The sequence below is a fragment of the Centruroides vittatus genome, unplaced genomic scaffold, assembly GCF_030686945.1.
Source record: "Centruroides vittatus isolate TY-2023 unplaced genomic scaffold, ASM3068694v2 contig_1159, whole genome shotgun sequence".
NCBI classification, from domain to species: domain Eukaryota; kingdom Metazoa; phylum Arthropoda; class Arachnida; order Scorpiones; family Buthidae; genus Centruroides; species Centruroides vittatus.
This window is the reverse complement of record NW_027120745.1, coordinates 229,940-254,358: the sequence shown is the minus strand read 5'-3', so window position 1 is coordinate 254,358 and position 24,419 is coordinate 229,940. Positions and strand designations below refer to the sequence as shown.

The following is a 24,419-nucleotide window of genomic DNA, read 5'->3' as shown; positions in this document are numbered from 1 at the left end:
GTTCATAAAGATAATTTTGAAAAGTGTATCATATTTTATATACATATATATCAATAAATATTCATCAAATATCAAAATATATTTAAAAGTATAGATTAAGAGAATCATTATCAGTTTTTCATAAAATTTTATTGCATATTATTTTGGAGAAATTTTTATAATAAAATTTGGCACAGATAAATGCTTAATGAAATATTTTCATCCTTGTTTTGAAAATAATTATAAAAATAAAGACTTTCAAATACTATATCTAATAATATTTTTTGCTACCAATTCCAATATTTATTTTCTAATTATTAAATTACATTAACCAGTATAGAATGCTAAAGTATTTTAGGAAGTAAATTATTAATTAATTCAATGATATCATGGATATTTTTATGCAAAGTGGATAAATATAAAATACTAGGCTAACAGTTTTAGTGAAGAAACTCCAAAAAACTGGATATATTTACTAAAATTAATACCAAGAAACCTTAAATCCAATAAAAATGGAACGTTTATTAACGTAACGAATGTTTTTGACCATATAAAATTGCCGTCATAAGATTCTAGAATGGAATATAATAAATAGAACCAAAAGCAAATTTGAAATTCTAAGTATTCAAAAAATACAAATTTACTAGAGAATCACATGCACATGAGCTTAAAACATATTAAAATTAAACATGTTAATTATTTATTCTTATTTTCTAAAAAACATATTAAACACAAAATAAATTAAATAAATACAGTGATATATATATAAGCATGTGATACTATTGCAGAATCTTTAAAGTTCTATTTATTATATTCCATTCTAGAACCTAATGATGGCCATTTTGCATGTTCAAAACAATCATTCCATTAACAAACATTCCATTTTTACTGAATTTAAGGGTTTTTGGTATCAGTTCTATAAAATTTTTAATGAAAAATTTAATGAAATATATTTAACCATAAAATTTAGAAATAAATTCCCTTAATTTCCAAATTATCTTCCCTCTCTAGCAATTGCTAAGTTTAATATTGAATGCAAATTGTTGAATAATGTAATACTTGTCTCAGTAATAATGTTTCAGATAACTAATATTGTGATTAATTATATTTTGTCATCAATGAGACCATTCTACAATAAGTTTTTTAATCCATTAATAGTTTACGCTCAATATGAATTAACCTTGAGAACAAATTTTTCTCTCTTTTTTTTAAATAAATATACAGTTTATTTTTAATAAATATATTTATGTCATTAGCATAAATTTTTATCAGTTCAATATATAAAAGTTACTTTTAGTAAATTATGTATATTGCATAATTAGTATATTAACTTGAATCTTTCAAGTAATAATTTTTCACAATTAAATACTTTAAAACTGATTATATTTCAAATTCACATATTGAATTATGTATATTTTTAAAGAAATGGCTTAGATTAAATCCAAATCAAATGTCCTGATATTTTTTATGCATTTTAAATATGGGTTTTATGAATTCTGTACATTATGTCATATAGACAATAAAATAAATGTTGACTAGAATATCTATTTTCTAATAATTTAAATGAAAGATGTGTTTAATTCGAATAAAAGAAAATGCAATCAATGCATATCAAATAAATTATGACATGGAACTAAGGTGTGATCTACACCAATAAAATTAATTTAAAAAAATAAATATATAGTCTAATATAATTAAAAATATAAATAACATCTATATAATAAGTATATTTTTATATAAATGTTGATGCAAAAAACTGATGCACCTTAAATCTAGTATGCAATAGTCAAATTCTGTATGTGAAATGATACTGTAATAAATTTTGTTTTTTCACTGTCACAGCATAAGGTTACACTGAAGAGCAGTTTCATCACAAATGTTGTATATTAGTAAATTGTAAAGTCATCTCAGATATTGATCAGTTTGCATTAATTGCCAAACTGAGTTTTTGTCATTTTCTGATTTGTAACATTTGTGATGAAACTGTATTTTAATGATGTAATATCGTAATGAAATTTTTATTTTTTCAGCAATATCCATGTGTAGAATTTGATGACAGTTGCATGTCAGCTTTATGGTGCATCAATATTTTTGCAACAAGGTTTTCTCACAAATAAAAATAAGGATTTAATAAACAATAAATTAAAAAAAATATAAATAAATATACTTTAAGTGTAAAGTTATATCCAAATATAAGTTAATATGATCATTTACACTATCTTAAACTATTTTTATATATATATGCATACAGTTTTGATATTAGTTTTGCATATTTAATAAAATTTACAATTCCGTACAATTTTACATTTTTAGATAAAACATTTCATCTTAAATTACTAAAACTATTTCAGACAATAAATAATAATCTGTTTAATATTTAATAAAAATTAATATATCTACATTATGACCTTTTCTCAATATCATGAATAACTTTTCCTAATGTTCAGCTTTTGGCAGATGAAAGAAATTATATTTAGATACAAATTTAAGTTAGAAGTAATTTAATTAGTTGGTTAATATCATATTTAAAATAATGTAAGTTCAGAAAAAGTATTTTTATATATAAACACAGAAGAACTGCAAAGCTCTAAATATTTAAATCTAAGATTTATTAATTATAATACGTATAATGATAGCTTTGTATTTACTACATATCTATAATCACAAGTTACTATAATAAACTATAACTAGTTTCTATTTGCTTATATTTGCTCAAAAAGTATAGAAATTTCCAAAATAAAATATATTTGTATAATATGCAAGAATATTTAACATGTTCACTGCCCCTCTAGGGATATGTTCCTAACCATTTGTTTACTTAATTTATGTATGTTAAAATTGTCAAAAATTATATAAAATATAATACATTCTTAGAAGTATACAATAAACAAAATAAAAATATTTTTTCTTAAAGACAACAAATAAAATTTCCAAGAAAGAAACAACAAATTTTTACAATACTCATAAGTGAGGTCGACAATGCAATGTTGCAGTATAGACCTCTCCAAGAAATCACTGGCAGTGAACATGTTAATAGCTTAAACAGCTCCTTAAAGTCAGAAAAATTATTGTAAATTAGATAATAAATATTACAGTTTTTAAATTATTTACTAATTTAAAATGTACTTATATTTAATCAGTTAATAGCATTATTTAATAATGCATGTTAACATAAAGTTACAATAAATTATATAGGTTATCAATATATACATAATAATACATTGCTATATACAAGTTTCAAAATGTAGTAATTTACAATAGATTATTGATTGTCATGACTTACATTAAATCTTATTATATTATTAATAAAAATGAAATGTATCTAAATAATCTTAATGCCTTTTTACAATTACTGCTGTAATGAAAATGCCTTCACTTAATTTCTATATTTAAAATGAATTATTTTCTTATACTTATGTATAAATATCTGTCAATTATGTTGGTGTTTCTAATGGAGTGCCAATATCACCTGGCTGGAAGTCAAGAAAATCATACAGAGGAAATTCACAACAGAGGACACATTTGAAGAAACCTGGGAAAATGCCATATAAGGATGGAGGTAATGGTATCAGTGGACTTGTTGAACACTTGTAATTGTGATAATCTTCTTGCCTAAAATTATAACTTCAATTTCAATGGAAGAACAAAATTCATAACATTATGTTTATTAAAAATATAATTAAAATATAATACATTAACTGAAATATTTTATTGTAATTTCAAACAAATATTAATAAAAACTTTATATAATTTGCTTTATAAAATAGAATCTTACATAAAATATGTAATAGTATTTTTATCATCATAATTTCATTTAATTTTTCTAATTTTAAATAATCTTGTTCAAAGAAAATTTTGATTTAAAAAGTAATCATTATAAAAAACAAGGCATTTATATTTACATAATTATAAAAAATTTGAAGTAAATATTATAATCAAAAATTTTATCCTGTAAAAATATTTTCAAATACTATGGTATAATCATTTGTATAGTACTAAAGACAACTAGAACATACAATGTTTCTTTGATTCTTTTTTCCTATTTTCTCATAATAATTATATTAATATAAAAAATTAATTATGGTGATTAATGTTAAATAAAAATCATTATAGAATTTAAATTAAGTTCTTGAGAAAATTAAAGTTTCCATAAAGTTTAAAATTGATAAAGTCTTGTTTGTTTATGTGGAATTTATTATTGTTAATAATAAATTACACTTTGCTTTTATTTTTATAATGTTTACTTTCTTCAGCTGCAAAATGTATTAAACTGTTACTTTAGTAATAATATAATAAAACCATTTCATCAATATAACTGATAAATACATACAATATTATTTAAGTTTAATTAATGTTAGAAACTATCAACTTTCATTTTTAATAAACTTCAGAAAAATGGCCAATGTGTTGTAGCAGAACTTATTATAAATGTGTGTAAATGCTTATTTATATGCTTTCTTTGTATGTTCCACATAATATCTGCTTATCAAGATAAAACAAACATTTATAAGTTTAAAAATAGTTCGTACCAGAAATTATAACTGTATTTTGGTTAAGTTAAGGATGTGGATATTCGTTAATAGATTGATTTTGGAATTAATCGTATGCCTATTATTAATTGCTGGAATAGAACCTAATCCAGGTCCTCTTTCCCGTTCTCCCCAACATTTGAGTCAAATGGACATGCAAAGAGGGGGCGTGGTAGGCCACATAAGCAAAGTTTTAAAGAAACAGTTAAAGAAAATCAAGTGTATGATCTATTGAATGAAGAATACCTTCAAATTGAAGAGAAGTATGGTGGAGGTAGTCTTGATACCACAAGATCTACGAAAATACCTGAATTTTTCCAAGCATTAGGAGATAAGGATCCCCTGGTACAGGATGATTCACAATACACACTAAAATCAATATATGAACTACTACAAAATAACTTTTCACAGCTTAATAGGGAAATTCAAGGAATTGAGATAGAACTTAATTTAATGAAGGAAGAAAAAAAAAGCATTTTCAAGAAGAACTAGTGAGTGTGTCACAGAAAATGGAAGAAATAGAGACATTATCTAAGAACAATAGTCATTTTAAAGGTATGTTCGAATTTGAACTAGATAAATTAAAAAATGAGAGAACTAATAGAAATATCATAATCATAAATTTTCCATTTACTTTGACTGATTACGCTAACAAAATCAACCAGTTTATTAAAGAGGATCTGAGAATTAAAAATAGCTCTATAGAAAGCTTAACCAGGATAAATTATAATGGATCTAACTCTATTGTGAAGATTGTATTAGATTCCTTGTATAATAGAAACTTGATATTAAAAGAATTTTGGAAATTAAAAGCTAAAGTTAATAGCAAAGAAAGGAGAAAAAATAAAACAATTTTTACCAATTTATGCAAAAGATCCAGATTAAGAAGGAAAAAATTACCAACGATAATTAAACAAGAAAGATTAAAAGGTAACAAATTTATCAGAGATGACTGTTATATCATAGAAAATAAAATATTTATGTATGACATTAATTTAGATAAAGTGATAAATAATTTTTAGGAAGAAATTAATTAATTGTAAGTTCCTCCATTGAGGGATCCAAATAGTGATTTGAATATTTATAATGTTACAACAATAAACCCAAGAAAATTTGTACTGGATAAGAGAAAATTGGAAATACAGATATTCAAATACAGTCTAACTCGTTTATAACATCATCCATGGGACTGGCAATTTTTTGGCGTTATAACAGAGTGTCGCTATCTGTGAAGTCTATTATTATCATAATAAATTTATTATTATATGTATAAAAATGCAAACTACATGTTTAAATCAACTTTATTTACATTATTATGTCAAAGTTTACATTGATGTAATTAAAAATTTCAAAAATTTCCTTTTATAAGAAATTTCTATTTGTCATAAGTTTCAATAATGGTGGAACTTCCGGTTTTGAGAATAATATCGAATCAAAAGGCAACAAAACGTTAAACTAATGTATGCCAATTAAAAATAATTCAATTATTTCTTTATAAACTATTTAATGTAATGTTATATTAAAAATAATAGAATATTTAACAATTTAGCATAAAGTAATTTAAAAATGAGTACATAATAACCAATCGTCACATCGTTAAAAGTGTAGCAAACCTCACCCCACCAAAGTCAGGTGGGAAGAGTACCACCCACAGTCGTTCTAGAAAGTGGACTCTGACCCTACGTCTAAACACATACTATTTTCTTTGTGAAATAAAATTTGTAAATTTGGGAGTGCTTCAAATATGACGTTAAAACAGGGTTTTGTGTCGTTACAAGTGGTATTTTTAACATTATCTAGTATAGTAAAGTCGTGGGACCGATAAAAATTTGACGTTACATAAGGGTTGTCGTTACATCCAACGATGTTATAACCAAGTTAGACTGTAGTTAATGAAAATTTAACAGCAAATTTTCCTTCTACAAATACAAATTGTAATGATAATAATAAACATCTAATAGGTTCTGGAACTTCCAAGTCTGTAAGGAAAGTTTCATAGTGTTGCCTAAGGTAATATGAAATTTCACTCCATCATTGGTTTAATAGTGACATGGTTATCTGCAATGCGTAGAAACTAAGGATTTTTACAACGAAAACATACATTGGCAAGGCGCGGTGTGTAAGTGGATTGGGTATCTGTCTGGTGACCTATTGCTACTGGCCAAGGAATAAAGATAGACGAGTTATATCTTTTTCCGACACAACTAATACTAAGAGGAAATTCCGAAAAAGTAAATATTGTAGTTACCTATGTTTCACCTATACCAAGTTATGGAGATGAGAGGAAAGTTCATTTGACAGTGATTTCTAGCAGAGTTTGGAACAATATGATCGGCATATTATTGCATGAGGGAATTAAAAACCTTATAGGAACTAGGACAATTTAAAGATGAGACTATATTTGCATCATTTTAAAAGTATAAAAAGAATATGACAGTTAAATTTAAATAAAGTTGATATGATATTGTTATGGATGTAGGGATCTTTCCCAATTTATATGTTTTGTTCTTGTAAAGAAGCATTAGAGTCCTGAAATGGATATTACTTCCATGTGTTGTATATGATTATCAACGTAAATAGCAAGTACAAATTTCTTCTCATACAGCAGAATCGTAACTAATTATAAGTTATCCAATTTGTTAAAAAATTTTTGTAATTAAATTATATAGCATGTTATTTAAAAGTTTAACCTTTCATTAATGAATATGTGTGTCAATGTTAAACTAAATAGTTAAGATATATTATATGGAACTAATATGTTGTTATATGATTGTGATTGGTTAATAATTGAAACACCCCATGTAACAGGTTCAATCCTATTACAATAAACATTACTTACTACTACAAAAAGAATTTTAAAATAGTAGTCTTACCCTCTGTAGCGATCGTCGGCACTTTTCTCTAATAAAGGTATTCCGCTTAGAAATAAAATAATACCCGTTGTAAATAATGGACTAATAATGGAAAGCCATTCTGGTCCTTTAATAACATTTATTGCTATAAGGAATATTCCCCACCACAAAATTATCTCTCCAAAATAATTTGGATGTCGAGAAAACTTCCACAAACCTAAATAAAATATCCAATATATATTATTAAGATATAAATTTTATCTAATAATTTTTCAATATTGAGAATTTGTACTCACCATAATCACACCACCGTTCTTTGTTTGCAGGATCACCTTTAAAGCGAAATTTCTGAATATCGGCAAATGTTTCACATAATAAGCCAAATACAAACATTGAGGAACCAACATAATCCAATGTTGTCATTGGAAGCGGTGAATTTGGAACAGCTTTTCTAGGTGAATTTATATATATAACTGGCAAACTAACAAGATACACCCAAACACCCTGTAAAAAAACTGCTTTGTTTAAATGATTACATCAAAGAAAAAAATCTCAAAAAAAATTAATTAATAATTCTGAATATAAAGAATAATTTACTGATAACAGAAATTTTTGATAAAACAGACAGATAAAAAATGTAATTATCATCTCTAATCAATGTTAATATTATTTCTAATTTTGATTTAATCTGAGAGTTCATTTGTTTAATGCACATAAGAGATAAGAACAAAACAAATGATGCGAGTATGGCAATTTTTGTACTCGTTTTCAACAATGATGACAATTAGTAATAATTTAACAGACAAATTTTTAGTAATATATGAAATTTAACATTAGTATCACACATTTTATTCACAATCTCAACTGTAAAAGTTCAATTATATTGTCTGATTTTGGTCAAATTTTTAATATATTTTTATACTTACAAAAGATTCTACCAGTGTCTTCATCTGTTTATAAATACATATTTATATTTAATAATATAATATTAAAAATCAGAACCACACTTTCATTTGACAAATACAGTTTTAATTCCAAATGCATAAAACAATATTTCATTTTCAACACAAGGTAATTAATAGTGTTTTTCTTTTTTTTTTAAATAACAATTTGATTCTAATTTATTCCTTTTTAACCTTATATCTTTCATTCATCACAAAGATCTATTTTTTTGAATAATGAAATTCTCAAAATATTTTATTACATTTATTTAGTGTTAAGAATATGATTTTTCTTATAATATTGGAACTGATTTTTTAAAAAAACTGTGTAAATATCTAAAAATTATAAATTTGAAGTTAATAATTTAGGATCTACAAGATTTTAATGTTTATATAAATAACAAACTGATTTTCATAATATATATGAATCAAATGATATTTTCATATATGCATATTACTTACTTGGAAAGTCCAAAATATTAAGTATTTTATAATACTATGACTCTTATCTTCAAAACCCTGATCTCTTCCAACTTTCATTACTCGATACATTAAAAATCCAGACAGCCTTGCACCCCATACACACACAAATGCAGTGACTAAACATTGTCGCATGTCATATGTCTATTTTAAAATTAACACAATTTTTTTATTAATTGTAATTAATCTGAATATTAAAACCTCTTTATTTCAAAAAATGTAATTTTAATTCTATTAATAATTTAATATGTTAACATCAAAAGCAACCTACTTTATCTTAACTACAAAACTTTAATAATTTTAGTGATAAAACATATTCTTGCATATTTATAGGAGTTCTTAATATTAAATGATATTTAACTTACCTCTCCAAGAAAGAGAGTCAATAAAGCAACGATAATGAAATTAGTTCCTCCTGCAAAATCAGCCAATTTATCAAACTGAAAGGCTGATGCTAGTATGAAGAAGAAGAGCTGCATGGCCACTGTCACAATGGCACTAACACCAAGATGATCTACATCAAGGACTTGTATAGCCATTTTGATTTTTCTTCTGTTAAAAATACATATTTATTAAAAATTCCACAAGTAATTGATAATTATATATTATATTGTGGCCGTCGGCCATGTTTTTTTTGTATAATTTTGTACATATGTTTGGTATTTTTATTGGATTAGTTTTAAGTCTTTCCTGTTTCTTTGTTCTAAAATTCTTCCTAGAACGTTTTCTTAATCCTTCTCCCATGGGGGTAAGACGACCAGTTCCGAGAACGTGGGAAAACAAAAGAAGAGTGTGGAGCCTGAGGGTAAAACGGCTGAAGAGAGACCATTCTTGTGTGGGATCCGAAAGAAGAAGCACGAGGAAGGCAGTGCTCGAGAGTGAAAAAAGGAAAGAAACAAAAGAATACGAGAGACTGCAAGGTGCTAAGGGATCCGAGAAAGAAGTGGAGAACAGCGAACATATAAGTAGAACATCGAGACAAAAAAGATAAGGTCTACGGCAACAGAGGAGTCAAAAGAGTATAAAGGAGAAAAGAATCGGGGAAGGTGTCTTACTCCAAGATTCATCGATTCAAAAAAAATCCCGGGTATCTTCTAATCTTTCTCTCTGTCCTTTATTCTTAATTTCCATTTTTTTCATTTTTATTTTAGTTATAAGATAGATGTAAGTTTAGTTTTTAAGTTAGAGTAAAAATATATCGACCCGCGTATATTTGTCACGTACCACGAAGTCTTGTTTGTTGGTTAGATAAAAAGAATTGGTCAACGCCTGTGTATCTTGACTAAGTAAGTGAGATAAAGTTGGGATCGTGTAAAAAAGAACCGTTTCGTTGTGAATAAATAATACTTTGTGCTATTTTTGTAATCAAAGCCTTTTTTTTTGTACCTTCCTGCTCGCGGGATCCAGTACGTATCATAACGAACATCACAATATATTGTTATGTATTGGCAACATCATTGCCTCAAAGACTGTATGATTGATTGGCAACACTAGTGCCTCAGGGTATGGGGACATAAAACAGTTAACAAAGGAACCCTGGTACTTTGTCTGGCCAGCGTCTTATGTAAAAGAAGTGCAATTGTTAAGAGTCATGGACTTGTTCTTTTTCATAATAGTTAGGACATAACATGTATAAAATCAAATAGATAGATATTTTAAAATTTACCAAAATTCTTTCATTGAAACAAAAAATATCATCATTTTTGTATGTATGTAAGCATGTATATGTTAGGCTCAAAAATCAAAAATGCCAAATGAACAGAAAAAATAAGACCAACCAGAATGTGTTGTGACTTTACAGAAACAAATCACAAGAAGCATCCTGGCTGCTTATGAAGAGCCACAACACATTTTATCATTTTTAAAAAATGGAAGAATGCATAATGACTCTTTATAAGCAACCAAGATACAAAATTTGTGCATTATAATCATTTTTTTGGCTGACTGAGCATTTTTGATCTTTGAACCTAACATATATATAAATATAAACTTCCTGAAACCTGATATATTGATACAAAGCCAAACCCAATCACCGTAATTAACGAGGCTATTAATATGCTATATTTAATAATTAGCATATTAATAACTAAGTAATTTTGTGCTAAAGGTAAACATTAAGTGCCACTACTTATCTAAATTAATAATTATAATAATTTCATAAATAATTTAGAACATCTTGGAAGAAAAGAACTAGTCTGGAGTAGAACTTAAACCCACAACCTCTGCTCATCACGTGGTGCACTTGCCAATAATGCCATACGGACCCTGAGCAAGCCTTCTCTTCCAAATGTATTTAAATTTAGATATAATCATTTGTGATTACTTACAGCACCAGCCGAGTGCCACAGTGAAGGAGTACATAGGTACACAGGTAAAGGAGTTGCCCCAGCAGCCAGGGCTATAGAAGTAAGTGCTTTCTTAAAAGAATACTTATGTTCCTTTAACCATGAAGTTAAGAATTGCATGGTAGTTCCCACATATACCAAGGCATGTGCTATCCTATCATCTGTGATAGGTACTAAGTAGAAAACCCAAATTCTCAAAGGATTCCTTGGATCTTTGTCATTCCACAGAAGTTTATAAACTGTAGGATTCTTCTTGAACAATATTCTCCTGTCTATTGCTCTCCAGATTTCCCTAAAGATGTTACTGAAGGGTGGTTGTACTCTTATCATTTTTCAGTTTAATAAACCATGTTTTGATGCTGCATAGGGTTTTGTGTAGATGATTGAGTGATAATTTTTTCCTGCTTGTAATCTTTTTGAAATTATATTTATATTCTAATGCTTTTATTCTTCTGGTAATTTGTAATAACAATGACAACTAGAACCTCCACCCCTAAAAGATATTTCTTCTATTCCAAAAAATTCTATTAAATGAAGATGCAAATTACCAAGTAAACCAACAGAAATTATGACATTTGTTTTTCTCCAGTAGAGAGACAAAGAAGAATCTTGGAAATTAAGATTTCAACTTTTCAAATGACTTTAAAATTAAAAAATAGTGTTGATGTATTAGTTGTTTGAATATATTAAAACAGCACATCTTGTAAGATAAATTTACATACGTACTGTGGATGTCATGCCAACAATCGTTTAGCTCAAGCAAAAATTCACACCAAAGGCGTTAAGAAGAATTTTAAGTAACTTTTCATTTCTGGCTAGCACTTTCAATGTAGATAAGAACTTTGTCCTCAGGTAGTAATTAAAAACAAACAAATTTCGAACGTGTTTAAATTTAAACAATAACGGCATTAGCTGTTTGGAACATAATATAACATTAAGAACATATGGAACATAATTTAAAAGATTAATTTGAAACACGTAAAAATGACATGCATGCGCCTTAACAAATATAGAACATAGTAAACACATTAGTCGTTTGGAAGAATAACCATAAGAATAAGTAAAATTAAATATTAACTTGAAACACATGTAACGATGACACGCATGCACCTTAATTCATAGTGAAGGTGGGGGGGGTAAATGCAGAACTATAATGTTAATGATTTTTAAATGTTTGTACAAACTAATCCAAACTTCAGGCAATTCAAAGGTGAGGGAGTTGCAAGGAGACAGCAGCATGGTGAAGAGGGCCTCCCAAATATACACCAGGCCCCCTTCAAAATGCCTGAGTATTGCCACCCGGTTCCAAAGCGATGTGTGGTGGCAATGCACCAACTGCACTACCAACTTGGATAGTTTGGTATCACAATTTCCCACCGCAACAGAATGTTGGGGCTCAGATAGGTGGTTGGCCAGTATTCTGGTGGTCACGCCTATATAGGGTGTATAGCACTGATATTGAGTTTTGCAAGGGAATGGAATATACACCAGATTTTTCCAGGATGGAAACAGCATCTTTGTCATTATACAAGTCTTCTCAGACTTGGTGCAGGGCTATGGTTAAGAGAAATGCATTTTGCCTAAATATCTGGCAAATCTGGGCTGTGAGGTGGCCACAAAATAGGAGGGAAGGACGGAGTACTGTCCAGTCCCTTGGCCTGCACAAAGTAGTGGCAGGAAAAAGGAACTGTTTGACTCTGTTTTGGATATGGTTGTACTTGGCGGGACCATATCCTGCCATGCATACCACTGTGCAGATGGCCTCTAGCTCAGTGTTGATAAGGTGTTGTGTGGAAGGTACTAAAAAGACCCTTCTGATTAAGGGGCCGGTAGGCTGTGGTATTATGGGGGGAATATTACCAAATTTGTGGAAGATGAAGAACACCAAATTTCCCTGGGATTTGGAGATGTGCAGGTCTAAAAAAGCAATTTTTCTCCCAATTTCTTTTTCACAGGTGAAACTGATGGATGAATATATGCTGGCAAGGTATTGTTCTAATGTCAGGAAAGAGTCCTCCATGCCTTGCCATGCCAAAAGAATGTTGTCTACGTACCTCAAATATACCAACAGGTAAGCTATTGTGAGGGGGAAACTAAAGACCCTGTGCTCCACATGTCTCATAACCAATTCTGCTAATATAGTGGACAGTGGAGAACTCATTGGGACACCTTGTTTTTGTAGGTATACCTTCCCATTGAAGTGAAAGTAATTGTGTTCTGTGATAAAGAGTAAGACTTCACGAATCTCCAAAACCTGCTGCACAGTGAAGCCCTCTTTGACGAGTAAGGCGTTGGCCTGCATGACCACCTCAAAGTGAGGTACAGAAGGATATAAAGCAACGACATCCATTTTGTAAAAATTATACGTATTAGGGGACAGACCAGCCAGCATAGTGGCTAATGCCACTGTGACATGTAAGGAGGAGGGAAGAAGCCGACCAAGCAGCTTAACAAGCACTTTTTCAAGGTAGTAGATAGGGTGGGACCTCTTGTTAACTAGTGACTTCAGGTGGGACCTCTTGTTAACTAGTGATCTCAATGGCCAGCCCACTTTGCGTGTTTTAGCCCTAAAGAAAAGCCTGGGGCAGGCAACGTTGGAAGAGGGGGGGTCCAAGTGCACTGAAAGAGTAGAGACTACAGCCAGAAGAGAGACTATTTTCTTTGTCTTCTTTAACACAGCTGGAGTTGGGTACTCCTGTAAGACTACAGCATGTGAATGGTTGAGGAAGTCTGTGGCCCTGCGTAGAAAGTCCTCTTCCCTGCATAATACGAACTTCTTGTCTCTAAGCACCTACTCAAAAACCTTTAAATAGTGTAGCTTCTTGTCTCTGTCTGATATTAGGAGCTTCATGTTGGCTGCTGACAAGACTCATATATATCAGTATAATTATATATATTTTTGGATCAAGTAAGTTGATAATTGATTTAGTTATTATTCCCAGAACCTGATTCCTTTTTTTCTGATTTCAGGATACTGAATGATGAATTATCAGATCATTCTCCAATTTTCATTTTTATAACAGAAAAGACTACGACTTCTTGCTTTCCTTCTAAGTTAATTGCATATAGGAAGTTTATGTATTGGTCAGATTCATTCATCCAGTTGTTTGAGAAAAAATTTTGTTTGTGAACTGTTTTGATGTAGATTCTGTTTATCTAATTTGTGTTTATCAGTAAATTTTTGAATGAATGGTTGAATTAGCTAGGAACTTGAAAATACTGATGATGTAACTCCTGTAGAAAAATTATTTGTTCTATCTGGTTTGATCTTCAATGTTTGAAGTCAAATATGTGTAAAAGTTTGTGTATTTTTCATGAAGGGTTCATCCACTGTTATGGGTATGACAGTCGCAGAAGGAAAATTTAGAACATTTTTTTTAGTAGATACAGCTTTTCATTTTCCTTAATGTGGAAGCATTATAGTCTTACATAAGTGATTCAGTGGTTTTCTATTATTGTTTTATTAAGAGTATTAAAGTTAATTGGTTATGGTTACAGATCTAACACAAAAGGACATCAAATTTTTATTCACAAAGACCATTGCCTGATTTCTGTAAATCCTTTCACTTAAAAATCGAGATTATATTTTCACATTTACCCCAAGTCCTTGTCTTTTAGAACACCCACAACAAACTGTCATTAATGAGGAAATCTTACTATCTATTGATATTAATATGTAATGATTATGAGTGTGGCATATACAAAAATTACATGTTATCATCAGCAATTTAACTATTTCTGAACAGTAATTTGCAAAAGAAACTTACCATATGTTAAATACATTTTATTTGAGAGTCACATGCTAGTTTCTTTTTCAAAACTCATAGCTGTGGTGATTTGCATAAGACTTGATGCTAGAACTGACTTCACAAATAAAACAGTGAGAAACTGGTTTTAAGTAATGCAGACTATGAGTATGTTGTATTGTCTTAAGTGCCTCCCATCTTTTATCTAACACGAGTCTACATGTTTCAGTCTGATCTTTTAGAGAAAAAATTCTGCTGGTATTTTTTATCTATTTGCAGGCACAGCCATCTAAGAAGATTTTCACATACTTGATGTCAGGCTGGAATACAATAAGCATCTCTTCCAAAACCTTTAAATTTCCAGTACGATACAAATATATTTACTGAAATAACGTTTTCAATCTTTTACCAAGATCTTCATCAGGTTTGTTGTCGTTCCAAATATGGAATGTTAAGAATCTAGAAGAGGCATGTCAAACTCATATGATATTGCGGGCCACATGATCTATTTTGTATAAGTCGGAGGCCGCATGTTTTCAATGTTCAAAAAATTAATAAAATACGGTTTTTAGAATGATTATGTGGGAACGACTCCGTCCTACCTCCTTTTTTTCTCGGCGTTCAGGTCGGTAAGACCCAACCCACTGTCTAGGATGGCTAAATTTATTGTACTATCCCGACTTGTCGGGATCAGTTCGTTAATTGTCAGGTCGAGTGGAGGAAGTGTGGGGTCGTCGATAAGAAAAAGGCAATATCTGTAGTAGCAGGACAACACAGATAAGATTTATTAGAATAGAGAATCGATTACATCGGAGCGACGCATTCCGTCCCTAATCGCGTTAGAGAGAGAGCTCACAATGGTTAGGGGATTCATACCTCTCGGTTATCGACTACGATCGAGAATATTCTTCGGCTCAGCTGACGGTTCTTCGGGTGTCTTTCCTGGCAGTGCGGCAGGTGGGCAGCAGGATCGGCTTGTAGGCGGAGGCTCCGGCGTCTTGGAATGGCCTTCGTACAGGACTCGGGTCAACGAGTCGTTCCCCTTCCTCCGACCTCAGCCCTCTTCTTAGATATCTTCCCCCTTTATATACCCCCGGTCCCTTCCGTAACGATCACCAATCGCGATGGAGGGTGGTGACTTGAGTTCCATGACTCAGGTGGGATCCGGAGAAGGAGGGAAGCAGGTTTGACGGCGGAAGACTGTACATCCTTCAAAGCTTGATCGTTATCGCGGATCTCAATCGTTATCTCCCAAGGGGATTTAAAATAATGAAAAATTAAAATCGGACCGGCTCAATTCGGTCCTCACAATTATATTATGTATTTATTAGACTCAATGTATTGTATATTAAACGTACATAAACATTTTATATTTCATATTATTTTTTAAACTTAAACTGTAAATATTTTATATTTTTTATAAAAAACAAAAATAAAAGTTATAATAAAAAATAAACAAAGTCACAGTTTAATATTACTTTTTAGAAGATATTTGACAACGTTTTTCACAAAGCGAGTCATCAAAATTTGGTTGAATATATTGAGCCGATGCAATTTTTAAAATTGATGATAAACGTTGATCGGTTAACCTCGACCTTTCTGAATTTTTGTTATTTTTCATTAAAGAAAATAGTTGCTTGCATAAATAAATGCTTCCGAACATAGCCAGTGTACGGGTAACAAACGATAACATTTTAGGAAACTGATCTACAGATAAATATGTATGAAAATCTGGAATTTCAACATCCATATATTTTTGCTTCAGCAAATTATCACATTGGATTTCAATTAATTCCTTGCGGATTCATGCTAGCCATTCTGTGTAGGAGGTCTATGGGTTGTTTTATGCTGTACGGACTCTGGGGTAAATATTTATTAATGAAGCCGTTAACAAATCTTTCTAGTAAAATTGTGGGTGCGCTCCCTTTATCTACCACTGGCCTTAATGCCTTATCTTCTTTATGGGTTTTAGCAAATCCAAATAGCCTTGGTGTCGAGGGAGAGTGGACGACGATATCGTGCTAACAAGGGCAGACAAATCAAAAGACTTAGTGGTCATGAATAGGAGCACTTATGATGACCTTATGTCAATTAATTCCATTTGTAAGTTTTCATCAAAGTTTCAATATCGATAGATAGAGACAAAGTAAAAAGACTAAATTGTAATTCACAGCTTTTAAAATCAGAAAATCTTCGATCGAATTCCGTTTCTAACAATTTAATTTGGTGAGCATATTCTGTAAATTTTAATTTAGGTGATTTAAGCAATAGATATTGACAGCTTTCAAAGTGAGACAAGTTTCCTTTTTCTATTTGTTTTAGCCAAAGTGATAATTTTTGTTTGAAAGCGTTAATATTATCAAATAGCGTTGTAACAACATGATTTTTGCCTCGAAGCTTAAGATTAAGTTGATTAAGATGACTCGTAATATCAACTGAGAAAGCCAGGTCCTTTATCCATTGTCCATCTTTTAATTCAGTGCATTCATAATTTTTTGTTTCCAAGAAAATTATGATTTCATCCAGCAATGTGAAGAATCGTTTTAGCACTTTATGACTCGAAAGCCAATGAACTTTCGTATAATATGGTAGATCGGTGTATTCGCATTCAATATCTTCCAGAAATGAAGCAAATTGACGATTATTAACCCTTTCCCGGCCAGGGTACCGATCTATCGTTACCCTATTCGTTTAGCAAAACGGCCAGGGTACCGATTGATCGTTACCCTGTTAACAATCGATTTTTATAAAATTTATCGACAACAGATGTCAGCACTTGACGGCATCGTCTTGTTTATCGTTCATTCTACATATTTTTGTCCAGGTGGTGTTTTGTCGACTTAAAAAATTTTAATTATCGGTTATTTTTTCTTAATTTTTCATTTTCTGATAATTTTTTATTTTATTTTTAGCATATTCATGCAATAATATTACTATAATAAGTTGATTTATGCTATAATAAGTTTATTCAGCTATAATATGTTAATATATCGTAAATATTTAAGTTATGACCTTCAGTTCTGATATTTTAAATATTTTTTTTAATTTTTTATTTTTAATTTTTTTTTAAATCTAAAATATTTGCAAATGTTACATCTATTGCTATTGGTAATCATATGTTTATTACAAAAATATATAGTCTTGTTTGATATGAAATGAATAAAGTATATTAGTTAATTATATTACATGAAAGCAGAATAAAGTTCAGATTTCAAACAAATGTTTGATATAATGTGAGATAATTTCACAACGAATAAACGTACGTGCATAAATGTAATACCAAATTGTACAGAACAATATTCTACGTCATTCTGGCTCAGTGACAATAAGAATAAAGTAACCAGACAATGTTAATTTTGACAAAAAGTAACAAATTTTCAAGTTTGAATGTCAATTATCATATATTATTTTTTTTTTCTCATAAATTTTTCAAACAAACTTTATTGAAAAATGTCGTATTTAAAACTAACTATATTGATAAATATATGTGATTTTTTTCATATGAATCAAATAATAATTTAATTTTTGGTGAATTTTTAAAATAATATTGCCTGATTTACCTATTTTGACCTTGGCCGTTTTACAAAATAAGGGGGCGTGGCAAACGGCAGGGAAAGGGTTAAGTCCACGTGCTCGAATATAATTTACAATTTTGGTGACTATTTTTAAAACATGTCCGATATTTAAAACTTTGGAGCGCAGTACTTGCTGGTGAATAATACAATGAAAATGTTCAAAATTATTATTACCACGCGGTTTGCATGTTTCTTTTAATCTTGCAACAACTCCTTTAGTAATACCGGTCATGGTAGGTGCACCATCAGTTGTGAGACAAACTAACTTTTCCAATGGTAACTTATACTTCTTCAAAACTTCTATAAGTGCATCAAAAATATCAGCTCCAGTGGTTGTATTATGCATAGGAATGATTTCCAAAAGTTCTTCACTTATTTTTAAATTAACATCACATCCGCGAATAAAAACGGCCAGCTGAGCGATATTTCGAATATCTGTACTTTCATCAATTGCAATAGAGTAGGCTTGAAATGTTGATATTGTTGAATTGTGTAGATTTCTCAAATTATCGGCTATTTCATCAACTCTGCTAGCTACAGTATTTCGACTTAAACTTACACTTTTAATTTTTTTTTTTTTTTTTGTGCTGGACATAATACTTCCGCCACTTTAATTAAGCATTCACTAATAAATTCCCCTTCGGTAAATGGTTTTGCAACGTATTGGTCATAGTTTCTTTTATGATTTCTGTCATAGTGCCTTTTAAGATTATATTCCTTAGGAACTGAAAGAGTTTTTACATATCAAGCATAATATTTTATTCTTGTTTTGGACACAAAAATATTGCAATTCCCATTTTTCTTGAAAATTACGATGTTCCTCCTCAATTGACTTTTTCTTACTCATTGTTCTTGAAGTTAGTCAAATTTGAAATACCTCTTTTCAAATTAAACAAAACGTTTATGACAACTATTTGACATTACATGAACTTACAAGGTTTACGAGATTTACAAATCACAAAAATTACGATGTTTACAAAGTAGATTCACACAAACAGTCAAAGTTCCAAAAGTCACTATTCCTGAACGGATCCGTCGAAAAGACACCTTACGACGTATACTTCAGATACAGTTACTCGGAACACTCCTCCCGTCACTCATCATGGCAATAGTAGACAAAACACCTTACGGTAGAGCACACAAACATCCGCCTTGAAGTTCCAGCAAAAACTTGACTTTTGCGCCAAAACCTTTCCTTTTATACGGATTGTAGCAATCGCTGATGGACCAATAAGCACGTAGCAGTCTTCCACGACATCCACTCTCCTACAATGTTCGCCGGCCAATCATCGTTCGTAGATTCAAAGCCGCGGCCGTTATCCAACCGTCTTTCATAGCGTCGACCAATTTGAATTGGTTGGACGAAATACAGAACGAACAAACACAAAAAGGGCGGGAATCATACAGTTCAAAAAAGTTCACTTTCCAACTTCAAGCGTCAAAGCTTGATATTTAAAAAGTTTTAAAAAAGTCTCGGCGGGCCGCAACCCATGTGTTGGCGGGCCGCGTGTTTGACATGCCTGATCTAGAATGTTTTTGAATACAAAATTAATTTTCCCCAGTATGTAATAAAGAGCAAAGATTATGAATTAATTTACTAGATGTAAGTCCTCCATATTAATGATGTGGTCTATCCTCCAGGGAATAATATATAATTACTAATGCGGATGCTCTTCAAAAGCATAACGCCACGCATAAGATATTACATTACTATCCTTGAAATTTATACATTTCCTCAACTTGGTTGCTTTGTAAATTTTGAGGGTTTCTGAGACCCTAATGTGGTCGGTTTTAAATGTTTTTTTTTTTATGAGACAGGTGTTAAATTTAAGTTGACTCTTACATTGGGGTCCATGGCATATGTTGACAGAGTGGTGGTGTGCCTTTTTTTGTCAATGCCATATTTATGTTCAGCGATCCTGTTTTGAACACACCTTTTGGTGGATCCAATGTAGACAAGATCTCTCTGGAACCTGTGATCCCTTATTGGGACACTGTATACCCCTGGTGCCCTCAAACTATCTGGTATGTCTTTTGCATTCTCAGAAGCGAGTAAATTGTTTGCGTTTTTGAGTAAGCCAATTTGGTGCCCTTCTTTTGTGCTATTTCCTTGTATAGGAAATGCAGGTTTTTGTTGTATTGTATAACTGTGTGTTTCTTATTTGGGTCCTGGTCAGGAATCAAATTGAACCCTCCTTGTTCCGTGGAGATGTGACGCCTTGCGTTTATAGTATGGAAGTTATGAGCTAAACCATGGATTAGGTTTCTTTTGTATCCATGATCTGTGGCAATGTCCTCTAGGTGTCTAAGTTCTTTGACCGTGTCCTCCCATCGAGAATTGTGTGTGAATGCCCGATTTTTTAATGCTCTGAATGCCGCAATCTTATGGGGATATGGGTCCTCGGTGTCAGCCAGGATATATAGACATAGGAAGCTGGGTTTGTAGTATACCTCCATCTCTATATTGCTTTCAGTAAGCCGAATGGTGATGTCTAAAAAATGCACATTGGATTTTGACAGCTGATCAAGTTTGATGATGAGACCATATCTCTGGAGAAGAGACCACATCATTAATATGGAGGTCTTCTATCTAGTAAATTAATTCATAATCTGTGCTCTTTATTACATGCTTGGGAAAATTAATTTTGTATTCAAAATCATTCTAGATTCTTAACATTCCATATTTGGAATGACAACAAACCTGATGAAGATCTTGGTAAAAGATCGAAAACATTAGTTCAGTAACTATATTTGTATCGTACTGGAAATTTAAAGGTTTTGGAAGAGATAATTATATGTACCGGTATTTATTATTGAAAGTTGTATCTAATTCAATAAGCTTCATGAATATGTGTTTAAGGAAAGTCCACATAGTGCTTTCCATGAGATAAGTCGTCACTAGTTATATAGCAAAGAAGTAATGACTGTACCTATGCCTGTATCTGTATAAATAGTTACCTGTTCACATGTTTGCCAGCTTATTTCATCACTTAGGTAAAATTCTTGAATAATATCTTCAGTAGATATGGGCAGATGTAAGGTATTTGATTTTGGTGGAAATTTTGATAAAGGCTCAATTATGTTCTTGGTCAGGTGAAGTAATACTGTCTTGTATTTTCTAAGGCTATCAGGTAGTGCTTTTCTTGCTCTTACTAATGCTTTTCCTAAAGACTGTGGCATCTTATATATTATATTTTTTTCTGCATTTTATAATTGGTTACACTGGTTTTTCACAAATGGCATAGAGCCTATCTTGCATTTTGCCATTGTCACATTTTATGTAGCTTTTTTCTGGAAGCAGCAGTATTTATTTTTATCAGTTTCTTCAACACATTTGTTTCTTATCCTGAAATCTTTCTCTAAATGTTTTTGATATTTCTCAGGGTCCTGTTTCAGCTTGACACAAAAATGTGCTACTGATATTTTTTTATGTCAATGGCATTGTCAACCTAACCCAAAACAATTTAAACTATATCAAAAACATAAATCTAGAAAATTACATTAAACTCTGAAACTCAATACTCTAACCTGATTGATGATTTGGCCTTTTTGTGCTCTCTGAGCGGTAAAGGGCCTAAAACCACAAAGAAAAGAAAAGAAAAAATAAAAAAATAAAAAAAAACCTGATTGATGACATACCTGTAACCACTGGAATAATTTAGAAAAATACCTCCAGTATCATCTTACAGAATAAATACTTGTTCATGTCCTCATTGTGGAGCTGTAACAAATCTTTTAAAACCATTACCTGTGAGATATTTTATTTATAAGAATTTTCTGGTTATGGGAATGGCATTATTATGTTAATACAGTAGACCCCTCTATAACACGGGTTCATATAACACGGATTCTTATAACACGCTAAGAGAAACTTGTATAAAAAGGTAAAACGTCATCACTGACTCATGTTGCAACAGGATTGGTCAAATCTGGACTAATAACAGACATTGTACAAACCATTGAGTTTAAACGAGCAGCAGACCTACTAAAAACCATTTATTACTTAACAGCCATAAAAATTATATTTATATTAATGATGTCTCCAAAGTTCAGCGAATTTTTTGCAGAAAAATAACTTATCAGGAAACAAGCACCCGCCGTTCGATGAACCACTCCACAACAAAAACAAGCTTAAGCAATGGTGGCGTCGAACGGTGCACACTCAGTAAGTAATCCTATAATTTTTTGTTTATAGCATAGTTTATATGGATTATTCCCAAAAAATTATACATGATTTGGAAATGTTGAGTCAAATTAGTCTAGAATTGATTAATTTTATGGAAGAAAACCTTTCAAACAGCCATAGCCCCTAAACTGCACACGTGCCGGGCTGTGATTGGCTCACTTATGTAAGTGACTCGTACAACATGGATTCATATAACACAAAATGTATCTACCATGTTATAGGGGGAGTTTACTGTATTTGCTTACCTCTTTAACTTTAGAAGATAGCCTACACAATAACTTTCATTTTTTTCATTTATGAAACTAAATTGAAACAACACTAATTAACATAAGTATGTCATTATCTGCCATATTGAGTCAATGTTGCCAATAATCAGATCTAAAAACTAACATTTCAAAAAATTATTATTTTTTCCAATAATAATTTAGTGAAGTAAATTTGCAATTTATTAATACATATTTAATTACAAAATTAACCATTCTAACTGTTAGATTATAAAACTAGATACATTAAACTTTTTAACAAGATACATTAATAAAAGATACATAATGTTCTATGCTCTAATACTTTTTTAACATTAAATGTCCTGCATTCTATGTTTACTATCAAAACTAATTCCCAGAAGACTTTTCATATTATCTTAGAATTAAACATTCTTATATAACCACTATGTCAGGTCAGGAGGAACTTTCCTTTAACAATTCTTCTTTGGTTATCTAATAAATGCAATTCCTTGCTTTTTTGACAAATATTAGCAATTTGGGATGGAGATGGGATAGGGGAAGATAGTGTCCCCTTGGAGACTCAGTTTAAGTACTGTATTTTAAAAGGTTATATTGACAATCTCATGATTTAGTACTCCCTTTTGACATGCTTGATGTTAGTCAACTTGCTTTCAAATTTGATTCTTGATTCCTTGATATCATGTGATGAGATTAAAGAGTCAATAAAACAGTTTTAGGCTTTCTCATCTATGAGAATCAATGGAATATTTCCATCTTTTGTCAAATTTGCAGAAAAAGAATTGATAAAATATTTGTTTTCATTGTTTAATAAAAGTTTCAATTCCTATCATATCTCCAATTCATGGTTGAAAGTGTAAATCATTACAATTGATAAAAGGAGTGAAAAATCTGATCCCAGTAACTATCATCCAACTTCCCTTGTTTCAACAATACAGAAATTGCTTGCATCCAGTTTAGTGAAGAAAGATTCCATTTGGTTATGATCATATAATTATATCAGTCCTGTTCAATGTTTTCTGGCTTTAGAAATCTAAAACTTTGAATGTTTTTTTTATTGCACACATTAATTCATACTTATACAAGTAGCAAACATAGAATAGTTTTTGTCTTGTTGACTTTAAAAAGATATTTAATTCAGTAATCTTGGAAAATTGCTTAACAAATTAAAAGCTATTAGTATATCCCTCATAATTTCATTAAAAACCTCATTAATCTTTATGGGTATCTCTACATACACAAATAATCATGGTAATTTGAAATCTTAAATATATATATATGTATGTTGCATTTAGGTTAATATTTAATACTGTTCTTTCCTGTCCATTTCTTCCCTACAATTTTTTCTTTTTGTTCTCAATTATCAAACTGATACCTATTTTGACATGTCATCTCTGGTCAAGGAGTGGTGATTAAACAATTGAATAGAGCTATCTCCTGACAGAAAATTAGGAAAAGCATTTTTGTTTTCGGAGAGAGAAGTTCAGTGAAGACATTCCAATAGTATATTTGACTGTGGTAAAAGCCTAAAACAAATGAGACAA

The 24,419-nt window shown here is 30.5% G+C and overlaps 1 protein-coding gene across 1 annotated transcript in view; it reads right to left on the bottom strand.

The window, feature by feature from the left end:
• Window positions 1-1,293: 1,293 nt before the first annotated feature.
• The window catches only part of LOC136979888 (uncharacterized), a 32,193-nt gene continuing 9,067 nt past the window's right edge, over window positions 1,294-24,419 (bottom strand). The window contains exons 2-6 of the mRNA XM_067275917.1: window positions 9,147-9,333; window positions 8,764-8,925; window positions 7,657-7,864; window positions 7,382-7,577; window positions 1,294-3,591 (exon numbers count right to left, since the gene is read on the bottom strand). Of these exons, the coding sequence (XP_067132018.1) occupies window positions 3,414-3,591; window positions 7,382-7,577; window positions 7,657-7,864; window positions 8,764-8,925; window positions 9,147-9,320 (918 nt within the window). The 5' untranslated portion in view covers window positions 9,321-9,333 and the 3' untranslated portion in view covers window positions 1,294-3,413. The remainder of the gene's footprint in view (window positions 3,592-7,381; window positions 7,578-7,656; window positions 7,865-8,763; window positions 8,926-9,146; window positions 9,334-24,419) is intronic.